Source organism: Hylobates moloch, unplaced genomic scaffold (genome assembly GCF_009828535.3).
Source record: "Hylobates moloch isolate HMO894 unplaced genomic scaffold, HMol_V3 SCAFFOLD_12, whole genome shotgun sequence".
Lineage (NCBI taxonomy): Eukaryota > Metazoa > Chordata > Mammalia > Primates > Hylobatidae > Hylobates > Hylobates moloch.
In genome coordinates, this window is record NW_026652287.1 from 23,945,659 (window position 1) to 23,967,073 (window position 21,415).

Below are 21,415 nucleotides of genomic sequence, written 5' to 3' on the forward strand. Positions count from 1 at the left end.
AACATTTTCATATACATGAAATCTAAGTGTATCTGTCACCAGTACACCTATAACAAATGTTAAAAGGAAGTTTTTAGGCCGAAAGGGAAAAAACATCAAATGGATTTTGATCTACGAGAAAGACTGAGAACAAGAAAAATGGTAAATATATTTTTTCTATTAATTAATTAATAGAAGAGAAGGCAACTCTTTTTTTTTTTTTTGAGATGGAGTCTCGCTCTGTTGCCCAGGCTGGCGTGCAGTGGCGCGATCTCGGCTCACTGCAACCTCTGCCTCCCAGGCTCAAGCAATTCTCCTGCCTCAGCCTCCTAAGAGAAGGCAACTCTTGCATACTACTGGTGGGAATGTAAATTGGTGCAGCTATTTTTTTTTTTTGAGACTCAGTCTCGCTCTGTCGCCCAGACTGACGTACAGTGGTGTGATCTCGGCTCACCACAACCTCGGCCTCCTGGGTTCAAGCTATTCTCCTGCCTCAGCCTCCTGAGTAGCTGGGATTACAGGCGCCCACCACCATGCCCAGCTAATTTTTGTTAATTTTAGTACAGACGGGGTTTCACCATGTTGGCCAAGCTGGTCTTGAACTCCTGACCTCGTGATCCACTCGTCTCAGCCTCCCAAAGTGCTGGGATTACAGACGTGAGCCACAGCACGTGGCTGGTGCAGCTATTATAGAAAATTGTATGGAGGAGGTTCCTCAAAAAGTTAAGAACAGAACTACTGTATGAACTAGCAATACCACTTCCAGGTATATATCCAAAGGAAATGAAATGAAACACATATAACTCTTTAAAGCAAAAACTATGACACAGTATTGTGGGGTTTATAATGTATGTATAATAGCACAAAGGCTGGGGTAACAGAACTATACTTCTGTAATATTCCAGGATTTTACATGAAGTATAATATTAACTCTAAATAGAATGTGATAAGGTAAAACTGCATAATATAATCTCTCACCCCCACCCCCCCACACACAAACACACCAGAGTAAAGCTAAAAGGCCAACAAAGGTATTAAAATGGAATACTAAAAAGTATTCCATTAACCTGAAAGAAGCCAGTGAAGGGGGAACAGAGGAACAAGAAAATATGTAAGACAAACAGAAAACAAATGGTAAAATGGCAGACCTAAATCTAATCACATCAATACTTACATTAAATGTAAATGGACTAAGCATTCCAACTAAAAGATTGTCAAGCTAGTTAAAAAAGCAAGACCCATTATATGCTGTCCACAAAGCCACACTTTAAATACAAAGGCCAAAAATAACAGAAAGAAATTACCAAATAAACATTAGCTAGATTAAAAATGAATCATTCAAATAGACTTCAAGTCAAGGAGTCTTAGCAGAGATGAAGAGGGACAATTTACCATGACAAGATGAGTTAACTCATCATAATATATATGCTTGTATCCAGTAACAAAGTTTAAAAAAAATTAGCAGAAATAGAGTTAAAGAAAAGACAAATTTTAGCAAACAAGCAAGAAATAATACCAATATTAAACAAAATCTTTCAGTAAACAGAGGAGGGAACATTTTCCAGCCTATTTTATGAGGCTAGTATAATCCTTATAACAAAGCCTGACAAAGACATCACAAGAGAAGAAAAGTGTAAGAACAATATTCCTCATAAACATAGATACTAATATCCTTTAGGAAATATTAGCAAATCAAATTCAATAATATATAAAAACAATAAAGCATCATGATCAAGTGGGGTTTATCCCAGAAAGGCTGGTTTAACATTAGAAAAATCAATCACTGGCTGGGCGCGGTGGCTCACGCCTGTAATCCCAGCACTTTGGGAGGCCGAGGCAGGCGGATCACGAGGTCAGGAGATCCAGACCATCCTGGCTAACATGGTGAAACCCTGTCTCTACTAAAAAATACAAAAAATTAGCCAGGTGTGGTGGCGGGCGCCTGTAGTCCCAGCTACTCGGGAGGCTGAGGCAGGAGAATGGCATGAACCTGGGAGGCGGAGCTTGCAGTGAGCCGAGATTGCGCCACTGCACTCCAGCCTGGGCGACAGAGCAAGACTCCATCTCAAAAAAAAAAAAAAAAAAAAAAAAAAAATTACAAAACACCAAATACTTGCTTCAGAAGATTTGAAACAAAGCAAAGATGTCTGCTATCATCACTCTTATTTAACTTTGTATCAGAAGTCTTAGCCAGGATAATAAGGCAAAGAAAAAAAAAAAGGAATAAAGATTGGATTGGAAAGGAAGAACTAAAACTATTTCTATTCATAAGCAACGTAACTGTTTGCATACACAGAGAATGCTAAGGAATATATAACAAAACTTCTACAGCTTCTAGAAGTAATAAGTGAATGTTTACAAAAATCTCAAGATATAAGGTCAATATATAAACAGCTATATGTCTATATACTAGTGGCAAACAATTTGAAAATAAATTTTCTAAAATTCCACTTACAATAGTATCAAAATAATGCATGGAAAAAAGAGATGAATAGTCAACTTATAGATTACAGTTCCTTAACATATCTTACTTATCTTTTAATATATGAACCTTATTTTTAAAAAGACCATTCAACATATTAGTCTTCAAGGTAATGTCACTCAGAACCGCAATGACACAGCAAATGAAAACAATCAACAAAATGAAAAGGCAATATATGGAATGAAGGAAAATATTAGCAAACCATATATCTGATAAGAGGTTAATATCCAAAACTGAATACTTGAAATATACTAAAAGAGCGTTTATAAGGAACTCATATGGACCAACGGCAAAAAAAAAAAAAAAGTAACATGATTAAAAAATGGGCAAAGGACCTGAACAGACACTTTCTAAAAAAAAGACATACAAATGGCCAGTGGGTATATGAAAAGGCACTCAATATCACTAATCATCAGGGAAATGCAAATAAAACCACAAAAAGCTATCACCACACACCTGTTAGGATGGCTATTACCAAAAAGACAGCATGTGGTCGGGTGCAGTGGCTCATGCCTTAATCCCCGCACTTTGGGAGGCCGAGACAGGTAGATCACTTGAGGTTGGGAGTTCAAGATCAGCCTGGAAAATATGGTGAAACCCGATCTCTACTAAAAATACAAAAGATTAGCTGGGTGTGTTGGTGGGTGCCTGTAATCCCAGCTACTTGGGAGACTGGGGTGGGAGAAATGCTTGAACCCAGGAGGCGGAGGTTGCAGTGAGCCACTGCACTCTAGCGTGGGTGCAGCAGAGCGAGACTCTCTCTGAAAAAAAAAAGACAGCATGTAACAAGTGTTGCCAAGGGTGTGGAGAGAAGGCAACTCTTGTACACTGTTGGTGGGAATGTAAATGGAAAACAGTATGAAGGTTCCTCAAAAAGTTAAGAATAGAACTACTATATGAACTAGCAATACCACTCCTAGGTACACATCCAGAGGAAATGAAATCAGGATCTCAAAGATATATCTGCACAACAATGTTCATTGTAGCATTATTCACAATAGCCAAGATATGGAACTTCCACAGACAGATGAATGAGAAAATGTGGTATACATGTACAGTGAAATATTATTCAGCCATCAAAAAGGAAGTCCTACCATCTGTGACAAGATAGATGAACCTGGAGGACATCTGCTATGTGAAATAAGCCAGATATAGAAAGATAAACACTGCCTGATCTCATACCTATATGGAATCTAGAAAAGTCAAACTCACAGAAGCAGAGTATATGGTGGCTGCCAGGGGCTGGGGAGGTGGGGAGATGTTGCTCAAAGATGCAAACCTTCAGTTACAAGACGAATAAGTTCTGGAGAGTTAACGTACAGCATGGTGACTACAGTTAATAATACTGTATTGTATTCTTCAAATATACTAAGAGAGTGTCCTCACCACATATGAGCACAGGTGCATGTGCGCGCACACACACACACACACACACACAGTCATACATCAAATCATCACTTTGTACACCCTAAATATATACAATTTTTATTGTTGATTAGATCTCAATAAAGCTGGGGGAAAAAGCCACAATGAGATACTACTTTGCACTCAATAGGATGGCTAGAACCACAATGTCAGACAGGACCTAGAGAGTGGGCTGACATCAAAATGTGGGTGAGGCTGTGAAGAAATTGGAACCCCTCATACACTGCCGGTGGGAATGTAAAATGGCATAGCCACTTTGGAAAACAGTCTGGCAGTTCCTCAAAAGGTTAAACAAAAGAGTTAACCATATAAGCTCGCAATTCTACTCTGAGGTATATACCCAACTGAAGTGAAAATATATGTCCACACAAAAACTTGTATATAAATGTTCACAGCAACATTATTCATAATGGCCAAAAAGTGTTAACAATCTAAATGCCCATCAACTGATGAATGGATAAAAATGTTGTAGATCCATGTAATGCAATATTATTTGGTAATAAAAGGAACAAAGTACTGATTCATGTCAAAATATGGAAGAAATGTGGAAATACTATGCTAAATGAAAGAAGCCAGACACAAAAATCCACACATTACATGATTCCATTTATATGAAACATCCAGAATATGCAAATCCATAGAGACAGAAGTAGATTCATGGTTGACAAGGGTAGGGTGATGGAAAGGATGGGGAGAGGCTGCTAATGAGTATGTTTTTTTAGGGGGCAATGAAAATGTTATAAAGTTGACTGATCCCAGAGTCAGTAATGGCTGTGAAAAAATAAAATAAAATGGATTGGGGTGACAGTTGCACAATTCTCTATTTTGTATGATGTTGGAAATTTTCCCTAATAAAATATTATTTTAAAACCTCAAAAGCAAAGGGGAAAAAAACAGCCTTAGAATCTACAGTGTCCACCATGAGCATAGACTCAACCACTGGACTCAAGATCCTGCCAATCCACAGTAGGTCTGTTGTCCTTGGTGCAGAAGATGCCATCTGACCTCAAATGACATGCTGACACTGACCAAAGTAGGGTAGTCAGTCCACTTGTGTGCAGAGGCCAGGTAGTCTCTAACACCAGTGACCAATGTCAGCCCACTCTCTAGGTCCTTTCAAGAATCCTAACTTTTGGAAAACCTCACCTGGAAATATCAAGTGTTGGTATTGTATTTACCTGGTGTTCACAGTGTTTGCAGACCATATTACTAGTGAGTCTTCCATGAAAAGGATGTTGAGACTTCCAGTGATTGGATATGGGGTGAGGTGACCCTGGAATGCAAAAAGTTTTTTGATATGTCACTTTTAGCCCTTTGGCACCAAGCTCAACATTCATCTTCCTTTCTAGTATGTGGTAGAAACTCCCTCTTGAGAAAAAATGTTCTTGAAAAGTACATTGAAATAGCTTTCCTCATTGACTTCCATCCAAAAGACATCCCATTCCTTCATAGGAGAATTTACACAGATCTATCTTTACATATGGTTTCTGTATAATGGGTAGAGCCACATTTTAAAAAGGAATTTGTGTTGAATAATGTCTTTTAACAAACATATGCTTAAAATGTTTGAGATGTCAAAAGAAGGATACCACAAGTGAACATTCCACAAAGTGAGATAAAACCTTCTGAAATAATCAGAATAAGCAAGTTCTGAATAACTAGGCCTTTCTTTGGCTAGAATGGGGTTTAATGGAAAGAACCTAAGTGAGAAACCCGGGCTGTGGAGTCGGGCAGCCCAGGGATCAGCTCTGGCTCTGCTTCTTATTCGCTACCTGACCTGGGAATGCCTTTAATCTCTGCAAGCCTCAGTGTGCGGAAAATTGGGATAGTTATTATCCCATTAACTCCAGTATCATCAACTTTGTAGAGTTGTTATGAGGCTTAAATGAGATAATGCAATGCCTGGCAAACAGCATGGGCTCAAAAAAATATTTGTTCCTATTACTACACAGAGGAATTAATATGCTAATTTTATTTTTTAAGTCTTAAGAAAACAATTTCCTCCTAAGGATGACTGTGGTAATATGCAATAGAATTTGGCAGCACTGGAAATGCTGAGGACACGACAGATTCAGCTCATTACGTTCTTCCCAGGATCAATTCAAAAAGGTAAAAAGAAAGCCCTTGTTTGAAGTACAAATAAGCCAGTTTCAAGAAAAGTAAGCTGGGCTGGGGTGCAAGGGAACACCAAGAGAATCTATTTAAAGCTATTTTCAAAATACAAGTTCCTTTGCAAGCACATCACACTTTAAGCTGGCCTGTATGTCACCAGAAAAAAATCTTTTTAAAACAAGCAAATTATTATCATATCTTAAAAATCCACATCTTATGTGTTATATTTCAATGGAAAATGGCTACCTCTTGTGCGGCAGGTAATTTGTTTGGGAGTTATTTCTGACTGCTGCTGTAGGGGAGAAAAAAAAAACAGACTGAAAACCTTACTATAATCCCTTTCACCACCCTCACCCCACCCCTAAACCTTACAAGTTTCTACGCTGATTACACCACTAAAAATCAACTTTTAACAAAGCTCAGGTTTCTAAAGGTAGCCTCAATTAGCCTATCTGGCTGGATACTATGCATATTCTTTCATCAAATGCAATAGAAACATATTTCTTCTCTCCAGAATATTTTCATCCTTACTGGTTAACTTTTATCAACTCCTCCGATATTTATACTGTTACAGGGAAATGAGGGCTCACTTAGCATTCCTATGGCCCCTGTTCCCCTGTATTAAATAGGAAAAAATAACACATTCTTTCTTCTCAAAGCCAATACAAATTGCAGCAATAAATCATTTGAAAGAGCCTTGACATCCCTAATCAGAGTCACCAACTGCAAAGCATGTAGTTTTAAGACCCTCCCCTGGCCTCATTCCCACCACTGATTTTTACTGAATCTTACTTTTGAGTTTAAAGTTGTACAAAGATTACACTTGCCTCCCCTATACTTATTAAATATGCACAAGCTGCACAGAACGTGTTGGAAATATTAATGGTTTACCTCCAGGGAATGCACATCAAATAAATGTGTGACCCGAGGCTGGCGGTCTCGCTCATCTTCCAGCGACGAGGTAATGACATGGAATAATTCGTGGGCATCCTGTCATAGGGCAAAGCATTCTTTAGAAGGGTTGGAAGCGGCAACAGCAAGATCAGAACTACCCACCTCGGGCAGACGCCTTACAATGCATGTGGGTAGAATTTGCTTTCTACCTTCGCAAGGGCCAGCTCATTAAAGAAAACAGTTACGTCCTAGACACTGTCACGAGTGAAGACCCTCAAGCAAGAGGTCCAGGAGCAGAGAGCAGGAGAGAAAGCCAGGCGGCTGCCTTCATGCCAGCAGTCTACGAGACTGTTCTGTTTCACTGAGACAGCCTTGACCTCCGCTCCCGCCAGCAGTCTATGACACCGTTCTGTTTCACTGAGACAGCCTTGACCTCCACTCCGATTTCAAAAGATTGTTTTTTGTTAATTGTGGTAAAATACACATATCATAACATTTATCATCTTAACATGAATGATTCTGTGGCATTAAGTACATTCATGTTGTTGTACAACCATCGCTGCCATCCATCTTCAGAACTTTTCCATCTTCCCCAGCTGAAACTCCGTATCTGTTAAACACTAATTCCCCATTTCCCCTTCCCCAACCCCTGGCACCCACCATTCTTTCTGTCTCTAAGAATCTCATTACTCTGGGAACCTCAAACAAGTGGAACCATACAGTGTTGGTCTTTGCGACTGGCTTATTTTCCTCGGCATAATGTCTTCAAGCTTCACCTATGTTGTAGCATATTGCAGAATTTCCTTCCTTTTTAAGGCTGAATAATATTCCGTTGTATGAAAGTTTTGTTTACCTATTTATCAGCTGATGAACACTTGGGTTGCTTCTACCCCTTGGCTATTGAGAACATGCTGCTATTAACCTGAGTATACAAATACCTTATTGAGTCTCTGCTTTGAATTGTTTTGGTTTGTACCCAGCAGCAGGATTGCTGGATCCAATGGCATGGGACTACTCTTGAAGGATCAATTCAAATGGTTCTCTCCCCAAAAACCCAAGCCACCCCTCACTCTTCCGGGAGTAATGGGGTCACAACACAGGCCCTCTGCTTCTCCTTTGGTGTCCCCTCACACTGCCACCAGAGCAATACTTTAAAAGGCAGATAGCTTTACTCTTCTGCTTTTAGCTTTCCAATGGCTTCTGCTACTAGAGTAAAACCTACCATTCTTATCTGGCCTACAAAGCCCCCAACATTCACAATGTCCCGGCCCCTGGCCTCTTCGGTGTTCCTTGAACATATCCAGCTTATTCCCATTTCGGGCTGTGCTCATACCTTCGCACAGCTACCTCCTATCCTTCAGGTCTCTGCCAAAAGAGCTCCTCCACAGGGCATACTCCCCAACCAACTATCCAAAGCTGCCTCCACCCCTCTGAACCCTAACCCACCCCCAGCCAATTCAGCAGCAGTCCTGAAAAAAGGCCCCTCCTCCAAAATAAGCCCTAAACTCCTGAGGACTCTCAGCTCCCCTGCTTTGACCCCAGTCTGAGCCACACCATCTCGGCCAGATAACTGCAGCGGCCTCCCACCTTTCCTCTCGGCTTGCATTCTTGCCCCTCCAGCCTTCCTTTTCTAACAAGTCAGATCAAACCAGTCCCCAGTTCAAAGCCCTTTAGTGGCTCCCCGCTGCACACACAATAGAAGCCGATGCCGCCCACGGCCTCCTAGTCCCTGCACAATCTGCTCCCTGCCAACTTCGCCAGCCCCTCTCCTCCGCCGCCCTCCCCACCCTGGCCTCCCTACCATTCTCCACAGGTGGCAGCTTTATAACCATCTCCAGACTTATACCCTAGCTTCTTCATCTGTCTGGAATGCTCTGCACCCAGGTGTCCACACACTTCACTCTCTTTTATACTTCCGGTCTCCGCTGAAACCTCACCTCCTGAGAGAAGCCTCCCTACCTGGAGCAGTCTCCCCCGTCGCTTGGCTCCTCCTCCTCTGCCCTCCCTATCCATGCCATGTCACACCAGCTAGTTTCTTGTTAGCATATCCTGAAATTCCCTGCTTACTGTCTGCACCGACCCCTGCCTGCTATCCTCATCCCCCCTGGAATACCAGCTCTAAGAGAGCAGGAAACTCCTGCAGGTCACGTCTGCTGCTACAACTCCATTGCCCTCGACAGGCCCCACCCCAGGCAGGCATTCAATAAATACTTGCTGCCTATATAAATGAATTCCCTCCTGGGCTATAAAACTGCAGCTGTAGAGTGCAAATAGAGATTCAAAGATAAATAAGGCAAGGCTCTGGCCCCTGAGGGACTCACAATCCAGGGGAGGTGTGGCAGCCTAGCTATTAGCCAACAGCACACCAGAGGTGCAGCCCTGTACAGATGAATGGGAAGCAGGGGACCTGGGGGAGAATCAGCACTTCCTAGGAGGCTCAAGGAGCCCTCACACACCAGGCAACTGGGCCCAGGCTGGAAGCAGATCCGAGACAGGATGGAGGTGGATCTACGACCTAAACCGTGGGTCAGCCATGTAACAACTAGGCCTTAAGGAAAGGGACAGCATTGCAAAGGAGGGGGAGCTTGAATGTGCACTGTAGCACCAGACTGTCTTAAATCCTGGCTCTGCCCCTTAAATAGCTGCATGATTCTGGGCAAATCATTCTACTTCTCTGAGCCTCAGTGTTTCCATCTGTAAAATGGGGACAACAGTAACTCCTTACATGGTTATTGTGATAATAAAATCAGGTAATTTGCGTAAAGCAAGGCTTTGGCCCAATGCATCCTCTGAAGCTCTAGCTTTAGACAAAGAAAATGGGTTGATAATCAGGGGAAATCTGCTCCTGATTGACTGGATCGCTGATAATAAAGACGTGGGCAAGGCCCATGCTAGATGCTCTGGGTACCTTCAAAGAGAAAAAGGCCACCGGACAGACGTGTTCACCTCTTTTTTCCGCAGACTACAGCACGATGTGGGCTCAATGACTGCTGTGGGCTGAAGACGTTGGAAATACTTCCAAGGAGTGACTGGGACCTAAGTGAGTCCTTGATGGAGAAGTCGGACTTTAAAAAAGTTATCTGATGTCCTTGGCGACTAAATCTCAAAGTTATTCTCTCAGTTTAGGGAAATGTAACATGTAGATAAATAATTCCAGTTACCAGAGGAGGATTTTAAAAGTATTTTCTAAATAGAAAAATGTTGCAACATACAATTGGATTAACCGAGATACACTTTAAGAAAGTATAGATACCACCACCATGTCTAAAAAGTGACCTGTGGCTTCAGAATAAAGCAAAAACAAGAGAACACCTTTAAAAATATGGGGCACTAGAAAGCTCTCCACCTCCCTTTTCAAAAGTCTCTCAATGCCCCTCACATCAGCCCCTCAGTTTTGGGAGGTCCAAGATGCTGCCTCCCATTTCTCTGGACAGTGGCGGCAGACGACGCCTACACAAAGCTGGACAAGGCCATCTTGGAAGTGTGGCTGTGGAGGATGCACCTGTATGCCACTGGGGGGCTAGATTTTTTCATCTCTAGAACTTCATTCTCTTGGCCTCTGCTTCAGACTTGCTGTTGGTAACAGTGGTCTGGCAGGGAGGAGGGTGGCCAAGTTCCAAAGAAGGCAGCAAAGCTGCAGTTGTGGAAAAGGGAGGTGGAGTGACTGAATACTGCCTTGGAATTGCATATGACATCTGCTTGAGGTTTCAGGCCACTTTAAGCAAAGCTCTGAAGATTGATTTTTTAAAAAATGAGGGTGTGGTCCAGAAAAATCTTACCTAAACCTCTGAGCCTCCAAGGTAAAGTCACCTACCTCTTTCTAAAGAACCCAGGTGTCCCTATCACTTATTGGAGTGCCAACTCACTCAAGAACTAAAAAGATTTTGCTCTTTGGCAACTGTGTGTTTATGTCCCATCCCGCTAACCTTCTATCCACTGGGTGAAAAACAGCTGTATCTCCCCTCTGATCATGAGAGCAGGAACAAAGTTGGTACTCTGGTCCCAGAACACTAAAGTTGTCTAAAATGTCACAGAAATGTACACTGGGGCCAGGCAATTGTAAGGTCAGGCCCCAAGTCACTAGGGGAAAGGATTCTCCAAGCTAAATCTGTTCAAATGTTGTACTCACCTGTTCTTCAAATGATGAGATCTGCCATCTGTACATTCTTAAGACATCCAACAAGCAGCTTGCATCTAAGACCTCATCATCAGTAACTTCTTGGCAGGACAAGGCTGGAAACAAAAAAGGTAAGACAATTATTAAATCCACCAGCATAACAACTAACCAGAAAACCTGCACAGTATAACATATCAAAGTTAACTAAAAATTAAAGACTGCAGGCTGGGCGTGGTGGCTTACGCCTGTAATCCCAGCATTTTGGGAGGCCGAGGTGGGCGGATCACAAGGTCAGGAGATCGAGACCATCCTAGCTAACATGGTGAAACCCCTATTCCACTAAATATAAAAATAAAAAAATTAGCCGGGCATGGTGGTGGGTGGGTGCCTGTAGTCCCAGGTACTCGGGAGGCTGAGGCAGGAGAATGGCGTGAACCCAGGAGGCGGAGCTTGCAGTGAGCGGAGATCGTGCCACTGCACTCCAGCCTGGGTGACAGAGTGACACTCTGTCTCAAAAAAAAAAAAAAAAAAAAAAAAATTAAGGACTGCAGGATTCACCTTTGAATTAGGTATTTTTCATCATTCTTTGTAGCTTTACCCAATGCTTAGTACTCTATTAGGCACTTACGTTTACTGAATGAATGTAATTTTTCATGAGGTTACAACATTTAAATGAAGTAACTGATTCCTGTATCTTCAAACTATCATCATCAATATAAATTTGTTGCAAGGTTCTTATTGAGCAAAATGATTTTAACTCACAACTTTCAGGTTGGGAGGGCCCTTAAACATTCATCCAGTCCAACCTCATATTCAGTGCTACACTCCTCTCCACAGGGCTGTTTCCCAAGGCCTTTGCTTGTATTTGTCTGTATTTGAGTTTCTGATTTTCAAGGCAAAGCATCAAGCTATATGCAGCAGCCAAAAGGGTCTTTTGAGTAGTGTACTTTTATTTATTTATTTTTTTGAAACAGAGTCTTGCTCTGTCGCCCAGGCTGGAGTGCGATGGTGTGATCTCAGCTCACTGCAACCTCCGCCTCCCGGGTTCAAGCGATTCTCCTGCCTCAGCCTCCTGAGTAGCTGGGATTACAGGCATGCGCTACCACGCCCGACTAATTTTTGTATTTTCAGTAGAGATGGGGTTCCACCATGTTGGCCAGGCTGGTCTCGAACTCCTAACCTCATGATCGCCCACGTCAGCCTCTCAAAGTTCTGGGATTACAGGTGCGAGCCACTGCACCCGGCCGAGTGGTTTACTTTTCCATCACAGGTAGAATCAGGCCTAATAAAAGTTTGATGGGCTTATGAATCTATATTATAATTACTTCTAGACCAAGGATTGGCACTTTTTCTGTAAAAGTCCAGAAAATAAACATGTTAGGCTTGCTTTTTTTTTTTTTTTTTTGAGGCAGGGTCTCATTCTGTCAGGCTAGGGTGCAGTGGCATGATCTCGGGGTTCACTGCAGCCTTGACCTCCTGGGCCCAAGCAATCCTCCCACCTCGGCCTCCTGAGCAGCTGGGACTACAGGCACATGCCCTCGTGCTCAGCTAATTTTTGTATTTTTTGTAGTGACAGAGTTTCACCGTGTTGCCCAGGCTGGTCTTGAATTTCTGGGGTGAAGTGATCTGCCCAACTTGGCCTCCCAACATGCTGGGATTACAGGTATGAGCCCCTGTGCCTGGCCACATCTTAGGCTTTGTGGACCACATGGTCTCTATTGCAACTACTCACCTCTGCCATTGCAGCACAAAAGCAGCCATAGATGTAAAAAGAAAATAACATTTCAGGACCTTCTAAATGTATTATGCCAAGGGAAAAAGTGCTGGAAACAGTCATGTAACACAGCTGCTTTTCTTCTCTGGCGCATGGCCACTGCTTCCTGACCTTTGTGTTGAGATGTTACACATTAACCAGACTCCCTGTTCTTCACTCAAACCTAGGCTGAATGGACTGGAGATAGAGATCCTTGTGATTATTACCTCTTTACAACAGAATGGTAGGCAACCCCCTAAGAGTGTAATCCATAGAAGCCAATCAAATCTTACATCTGTATGTTAGCCATTGTATGGAAAATGTTATAATTCTGTTCGGTACCTCCGTTTTTGTCATATAAATGATCCCCACTTTTCCCCACACTGGGAGCACTCATCACCATTTCTTGGTATTTGTGTGTCCCCAAGACAGCCGCCTTCACACTTTGTGCTTGAATAAACCCTTTTAGCTGGATCTGGAACTCTTTGATTATTTTAGGTTGACATAGGCAGTACCTAAACAAATGGACATGACTGTGTTCCAATAAAACTTTATTGACAAAAACAGGTGGTGGGCTGGATTTGGCCCATGAGCCATCAGGTGCAGACTCCTGATCTTGGCCATCCTCCTTCCCATCACATGTTACACTGGACCAGTACTGCTAGAGTGTGGGAGAAAAAAATGTAGGAGCCTGCCTCTCAGTGCAGTTTCTGGAAGTTCAGTGACTCCCAAGATAACAGTAGGCCAGCCTGTTTCTTCTTTCTGACTTGCCGTCAATGGCCTTGAAAGATTCCTTTAAAGCCCAGACTTCTGGGATGCTCTGCCTATGAAGTAGCCATCCTTTTATTCTTTTACTTTCTTAATAAACTTGCTTCCACTTAAAAAAAAAAAAAATAAAGTCCAGGCTTCTGCATCAGTGTGTATATACTCTGGGGCTAGCCCTTTCCCTCCCAGGACAAAGGGAGCAGGGTTGGGAAAGGAACCACACCTTTCTCCCACACCCCTCGGGCAGCCCTTCTGTTAGCTCCCCCACCAATTACCCCCCAAAGGAAAATGTTAATGCCTCCTTTAACCCAACTTTGTCTAAAATAGTATGGGGCAATTTGGTGATATCTACTAACATTTTCATATCGTACAATCCAGCAATTTTACTTTTTCAACCCAGCAATTTTTTTCCTAGAGAAATGCATGCTTAGGTGCATAGAGGGATATGTATAAGGATGTTCACTGTAAACTGCTTATCTTGACAAGGAGCTGGAGGCAAATGGCTGAATAAACTGGGGTATGTTGACATTATGGAAACTATGCAGCTATAAAAGTGAATGAGGCCAGGCACAGTGGTTTACGCCTATAATCCCAGCACTTTGGGTGGCCAAGGTGGTTAATCACTTCAGGTCAGGAGTTCAAGACCAGCCTGGCCAACATAGTGAACCGTCAACTCCATTAAAAACAACAACAAACACCCAAAAATTAGGTGGGGGTGATAGGTGCACACCTGTAGTCGCAAATACTCGGGAAGCTGTGGCAGGAGGATCACTTGAACCCTGGAGGCAGAGGTTGCAGTGAGCCGAGATTGCATCACTGCACTCTAGTCTGGGCAACAGAATAAGACTCTGTCCCAAAGAACAAAAAAAAAAAGTGACCAAGGTTTGCAAATCACATCTGATAAGGGATTAATACCCAGAATACATAAACTCAGAACTTCTAAAACTCAACAACAACAAAAGACCAAAGGCTGGGCGTGGTGGCTTACGCCTGTAATCCCAGCACTTTGGGAGCCTGATGCAGGCAGATCACGAGGTCAGGAGATCGAGACCATCCTGGCCAACATGGTGAAACCCTGTCCCTACTAAAAATACAAAAATTAGCTGGGCGTGGTGGCATGCACCTGTAGTCCCAGCTACTCAGGAGGCTGAGGCAGGAGAATCGCTTAGAATCCAGGAGGCGGAGGTTGCAGTGAGCTGAGATGGTGCCACTGCAATCCAGTCTGGCGACAGAGCGACTTCTCAAAAAAAAAAAAAAAAAAAAAAGAAACCCAATTCAAAAATGGGCAAAGGACTTGAACAGACATTTCTCCAAAAAAGACAGACAAAATGGCCAATAAGTAAATGAAAAGATGCTCAACGTAACTTATCATTAGGGAAATGCAAATTAAAGAAATACCATACCATTAGGATGGCTACTACCAATAAAAACAGAAAATAATATGTGTTGATGAGGAGAAACTGGAACTTTTATGCATGGCTGGTGGAATTATAAAATCGTGCACCATCTGTGGAAAACAGCACAGCAGCTCCTCAAAAAATTAAACAGAATTACCATTTGGTCCAGCAATTCTACTTCTGAGCGTTTACAGAAAATAATTGAAAGCAGGGAATTTGGACACTAATGTTCACAGCAACATTATTCATGATAGCCAAAGAATGAAAATAAGCCAAAGGTCCACTGACTGACAGAGGGACAAACAAAATGCTGCATATACATGCAACAGAATATTATTCAGCCTAGGCCAGGCATGGTGGCTCACGCCTGTAATCCCAGGCATGGGAGGCCAAGGTGGGTGGATCACTTGAAGTCAGGAGTTCGAGATCAGGCTGGCCAACATGGTAAAACCTGGTCTCTACTAAAAATACAAAAAATTAGCCAGGTGTGGTGGTGCACACCTGTAATCCCAGCTACTCAGGAGGCTGAGGCAGGAGAATCACTTGAATCTGGGAGGTGGAAGTGGCAGTGAGCTAAGATTGCACCACTGTGCTCCAGCCTGGGTGACAGAATGAGACTTCGTCTTAAAAAAAAAATAGAATATTATTCAGCCTTAAAAATGAATGAAATTCTGATACATGGTATAACATGGATGAACCCTGAAGATATTAAGTGAAATAAGACAGTTACAAAAGGGTGAATATTATATGAGTCTACTTAATGAGGTACATCTTATAAATATGAGGAAACTCATGACTTAATGAGGTCTGAGTCAAATTCACAGAGAGAGGAAGTAGGGCAGTGGTTACCAAGGGCTGGGGGAGGGGAGAATGGGAGTTACTGTTTCATGGGTACAGTTTCAGTATGGGATGATGAAGAGTTCTAGAGAGGGATGGCGCTGACTGCTGCACAACAGTGTGGCTGTACTTAATCTACTCAACTATACACTGAAAATGGTAAATTTTATGTTATGGATATTTTGCCACAATTTAAAAAAGTAGGCAAAGGATATAAACTAGCAATTCACAGAAGACAAACTATAAGACCAATACACTCAAAAAAGAAAAAAAAGGCCGGGCACGGTGGCTCAAGCCTGTAATCCCAGCACTTTGAGAGGCCGAAGCGGGCCGAGGTCAGGAGATCCAGACCATCCTGGCTAACACAGTGAAACCCCATCTCTACTAAAAATACAAAAATATTAGCCGGGTGTGGTGGTGGGCTACTCGGGGGCTGAGGCAGGAGAATAGCTTGAACCCGGGAGGCGGAGCTTGCAGTGAGCCGAGATCGCACCACTGCACTCCAGCCTGGGCGACAGAGCAAGACTCTGTCTCAAAAAAAAAAAAAAAAAGAAAAAAAAAACAGTGAAGGAGGTAGAGCTACATGTACTAAAATGGACGCTTCTCTAATGTATCATATTTGGCCATGTAAATCACAAACAGAACAAAACAATATACAGGCCAGGTGTGGTGGTTCATGCCTGTAATCCCAGCACCATGGGAGGCTAAGGCGGGTGGATCGCCTGAGCCCAGGAGTTCAAGACCAGCCTAGGCAACAGGGTGAAACCCCATCTCTACTAAAAATACAAAAATTAGCCAGGGTGTGGCAGCAGGCACCTGTAGTCCCAGCTACTCAGGAAGCTGGGGTGGGAGGATAGCTTGAGCACAGGAGGCTGAGGTGCAGTGGGCCAAGACTGCACCATTGCACTTCAGCTTGGGTGAGACCCTGTCTCCAAAAAACAAAAAAACCCACAATATATAATTTCTATGGATGCATAGAAATGTATTCAAATGCACAGAAAAAGGTCTGGAAGGATTCATCTATAGCTAGCTTCCTTTTGGGAAAGGTGGAGGGAAGCAGGGTTGATTATTGATAAAGGGGACTTTGGCCTTCTCTGTAATGCTTTAATTTTTTACAAAGAGAACTGATTCATGCATTACTTGTATAATTAAAAAATTATTTATAGGCCAGGCATGGTGGTTCATGTCCGCAATCCCAGCACTCTGGGAGGCCAAGGCGGGCAGATTGCTTGAGCTTAGGAGTTCAAGATCAGCCTGGGCAACAAGTCAAAACCCTGTCTCTACCCAAAATACAAAAAATTAGCCAGGCATGGTGGCATGTGCCTGTAGTCCCAGCTACTTGGGAAACGGAGATGAAGGATTGTTTTGGGCCTGGAAGGCAGATGCTGCAGTGAGCTGAGGTTGTGCCACTGCACTCCAGCCTGGGTGACAGACAGAACCCTGTCTTAAAAAAAAAAAAAAAATTTTTTTTTTTCTTCTAAAAAACCGAAGTTAGAGATATTGGAGAGCAAAAGCAGAGAAATGAGCAGATATCCTAGGACAGCAGCCCAAGGATGGCTCTGGCTCCCAGCACTAGGTCCCATGTGAATGATAAGGACAGTGCTGAGGTCAGGGTTAGGATAATTCATGTGGACATTTCAGCTTTCACAAAATCTTTGGAGTTGTGTTTTTAACCCATTTCCCATTTGCCCCAAGAATATTCCTGTCTCTAATCCTAATGTAACATCATATACATTTCTCTTACATTAGGATTAGAGACAAGTTCTATTTAAAAATAACTCCCACGGACATGGCTGGGTACGGTGGCTCACCCCTGTAATCCCAGCACTTCAGGTCAGGATTTCGAGACCAGCCTGGTCAACATAGCAAGACCCCCATCTCTATTTTTAAAAAAAATTTAAAAAGGCCAAGCATGGTAGCTCACGCCTGTAATCCCAACACTTTGGGAGGCCAAGACGGGTGCATCACTTGAGGTCAGGAGTTCGAGAGCAGCCTGGTGAAACCCTGTCTCTACTAAAAATACAAAAACTAGCCAGGCGTGGTGGGGCGTGCCTGTAATCCCAGCTACTCGGGAGGCTGAGGCAGGAGAATTGCTTGAACTCAGCAGGCAGAGGTTGCAGTGAGCCGAGATCCCGCCACTGCATTCCAGCCTGAGCGACAAGGCAAGACTCATCTCAAAAAAAAAAGAAAAAAAAAAGAACTCCAAGAACAGTTTTTCTATTTTCACACTTAAAATCAGTCAGATTTGCTTCGGCCTCAAAGAGCATGTTTATGCAAAATTAGATGAACGCTGGCAGCGAGTTGCACATTTTTTTTTTCTAAACCAGGAATGGGCGAAAAAAACTGGACAGTAAAAGAAATTATTCTCAAGTCACCTCTTCTACAGAAAAGTACACTTGTTTCATAAAGATTTCTGTGTCAAGCAGAGCTCACATGGGAAAATACCTCAGTGAAGCACGATTTAGCTGAATGTTTTTTAAACCCAATTTTCTCCTTACAGTGAGAGCAATACATATTTATTGTTAAAAGTAGAAGTATAGTTTTTTTCCAAAAATGATTTTAAAATTAACAATGACTGCACAATACCAAAATGGCCACTGCTAACATTTCAGCATTTTTCAGTCCAGCCTTTATCTGTGGAAGTTCCTACCTTGATGAAGTCAAATTATATTTTGTACGCTGCTCTTTAAATTTAATATTACAGCCTGTGCCCTCACTCAAATTAAAAAAAAAATTTCATAAAAGTGATTCTTAATGGCTGTATGCCATCGAGTATTTAATCATTTTCCCATCTAAGTGCTAGCCAAGCACTACTCTGCTTAGCTTCTGAGGTCTGATGAGATCAGGTACGTTCAGGGTAGTATGCCCACAGGTGATTGCTTAATGATTCTGTTTGATATCTACACTTTCCCTTTTTTGCCATTATAATTAGGTGTTGGAGATCTTTGTGCATACATTGCACTCTGTATAATACCCATGGAATGTCAGCAGATTTTATGAAGAAAAAAAAAGCAGTTCTATAGTCAAAAAAGTTGGTTTAAAAATGAAGTTGGGCTGGGTGCGGTGGCTCACGCCTGTAATCCCAGCACTTTGAGCTGAGGCAGGCAGATCAATTGAGGTCAGGAGTTTGAGACCAGTCTGGCTAACATGGCGAACCCCATCTCTACTAAAAATACAAAAATTAGCCAGGTGTGGTGGCATGCAGCTGTAATCCCAGATACTAGGGAAGCTGAAGCAGGAGAATCACTTGAACCCGGGAGGTGGAGGTTGCAGTGAGCTGAGATCGTGCTATTGCGCTCCAGCCTGGGCAATAGAACAAGACTCTGTCTCAAAAATAAAATAAAATAAAAATAAAAATGAAGTTGGGGCCAGGTGTAGTGGCTCATGCCTGTAATTCCAGCACTTTGGGAGGCTGAGGCAGGCAGATCACTTGAGGTCAGGAGTTTGAGACTAGCCTGGCCAACATAGCAAGACCCTGTCTCAACTAAAAATGCAAAAAATTAGCTGGGTGTGGTGGCACAGACCTGTCATCCCAGCTACTCAGGAGGCACAAGAATCACTTGAACCTGAGAGGTGAAGGTTGCAGTGAGCTGAGATTGTATCACTGCACTCCAGGCTGGGCAACAAGGTGAGACCTTGTCTCAAAAAAAAAAAAAAAAAAAAAAAGTTGGGTAGGTTATTTCTTAAAACCTTTACCAAGCCAGTGTATATTATGACTCTCCAAGTTGGGGGCTACCGTTCAGCCATTCCTAAACTTGTTTGCTTTTAGACTCCATTTTTCAGGCTAGTTAAGTCACAATCTGCGTTTCTAACCATTTTCATAAGGCAGACTCCCACACATGGAATTACTGGGTCAAATAGTACTGAATATTTCACAAACTATTATTGTGTAGTTCCAAACTGCTTTCCAGAAAAGTGGCACTAAGTTATACCTCTCTCAGCGATGTATGGATGTATTGTCCAACAGCTGGACAGGGCTGCAAATTTGTTTTTTAATCTTTGCTGACAGGCAAAAAATAACATTTTTATTTTGTTTATACTTCTTTGATGATGGTCAAGTTGAACATTTGAGTTTGTTAGCAATTTGTTTTACTTCTTTTGTGAATTACCTTATTTTCTAGGCTAACGGACTTTTTTTTTTTTTTTTTACTTTAATGTTTTTGAAACCAGAATACTTCTTACAATGAAACTGTTTATGTGGCAATGGATTTCTTTCCTTCCTTAAAAAGCTGTTATTAACTTGACAATTTAAAAAATAAATGGTTCCATCTTTGATTTTTTTTTTTTGAGACGGAGTTTCGCTCTTGTTGCTCAGGCTGGACTGCAATGGTGTGATCTCGGCTCGCTGCAACCTCTGTCTCCCGAGTTCAAGCAATTCTTCTGCCTCAGCCTCCTGAGTAGCTGCGATTACATGCACGTGCCACCATGCCTGGATAATATTTTTTGCGTTTTTAGTAGAGGCGGGGTTTCTCCATGTTGGTCAGGCTGGTCTCGAACTCCTGACCTCGTGATCCACCTGCCTTGGCCTCCTAAAGTGCTGGGATTATAGGCATGAGCCACTGCACCTGGCCTCCATCTTTGATTTTTAAAAAATACCCGTTTGTATTTATTGGGCTCTTGGTGTTTTTTATTCATAATGATCTATATGATCTTTTCCTACAATAAGGCTATTAACTCTTTGCCTGTCATCTGGACTTCTTTGAAAAGGTAAATAATTCCCCTGAAATTCCCATCTAGATACCTTTCAGAAGGTGCAACAGTGTTAAGGATAAATACTGGTGTGAGGGGGGCTCCTTCTGATCCCTGTCGTACTGGGAGGTGAACTCTTCCAGCCACCTGATGAAAGCAGGACAGGCAGACAGGCCTTGTAGCAGGGAGTTCATGAAGCAGGTGTTCCCTAAATTAACAAGGCCAGGCACGAGCCCTAAAAAAAAGCAGGGGGAAGAAGAGAACAGCATATCACATTTGACCCATTTCTCTCCCATTTGGGACCCAGAGTTCCTGCTCTGTGGCCTTAAATTTGGAATCCCGATCCAAGAAGATCCTTATCCACAGAGATGTGGGGCCAGGCCTTCTATCTGTGCCAAGGCTTGGTTCCAGTACTGCTCCGCAGACTGTAAGCACAGAAGGACAGGTCCCCTTTGTGTGTTATTTTTGAAACCTATCATGGTATCCAGCACAGCTTGGTTCTTCCTAAATGTACAAAAACACTTAGTAACCATCTCCTGTCTTTTTCTCTTCCTCATTCTCCCCTACATGCTCTCTTTCTTCTTTAATCAGAAAGCAATGTTTCTCAGAACAGAAGAAAACAATTGTTCTGTTGTTACTTCCCCAGGACAATGATTCTGTTCTTATCTTAACAATCACTGGGAAAGACACCACTATACCAATTCTGATCAGTCTTTCTGCAGAGATAACAAAATCTAATATACTTCTCTCTTCTGCTAGCAATCTTTTTAAAAAACTTTTTATTATCAAAGTTCTCAAAGACACACAAAAAGAGGGAGAATGTAAAATAAACCTCAATTATAACTGTCCCCAGATTTAACAATGATCATATTTTGCCACATTCTTCTTTCTTTCTTTGCTGAATTTTAATCAACGTTACATAGAGCAACACTTTCAAAAGGGAGCATTTAAAAAAATAAGAAAAT

At 42.4% G+C, this 21,415-nt stretch overlaps 1 protein-coding gene across 2 annotated transcripts in view; it reads right to left on the minus strand.

Annotated features, from left to right (window-relative positions):
• The window catches only part of USP30 (ubiquitin specific peptidase 30), a 35,456-nt gene that overhangs the window by 9,497 nt on the left and 4,544 nt on the right, over window positions 1-21,415 (minus strand). The window contains exons 3-7 of one of the 2 annotated variants that reach the window (XM_032168768.2): window positions 20,503-20,685; window positions 11,022-11,125; window positions 6,890-6,988; window positions 6,245-6,287; window positions 5,065-5,159 (exon numbers count right to left, since the gene is read on the minus strand). In XM_032168768.2, the coding sequence (XP_032024659.1) occupies window positions 5,065-5,159; window positions 6,245-6,287; window positions 6,890-6,988; window positions 11,022-11,125; window positions 20,503-20,685 (524 nt within the window). Of the gene's footprint in view, window positions 1-5,064; window positions 5,160-6,244; window positions 6,291-6,889; window positions 6,989-11,021; window positions 11,126-20,502; window positions 20,686-21,415 lie in introns of both variants that reach the window. The other variant, XM_032168767.2, reaches the window with a different exon arrangement.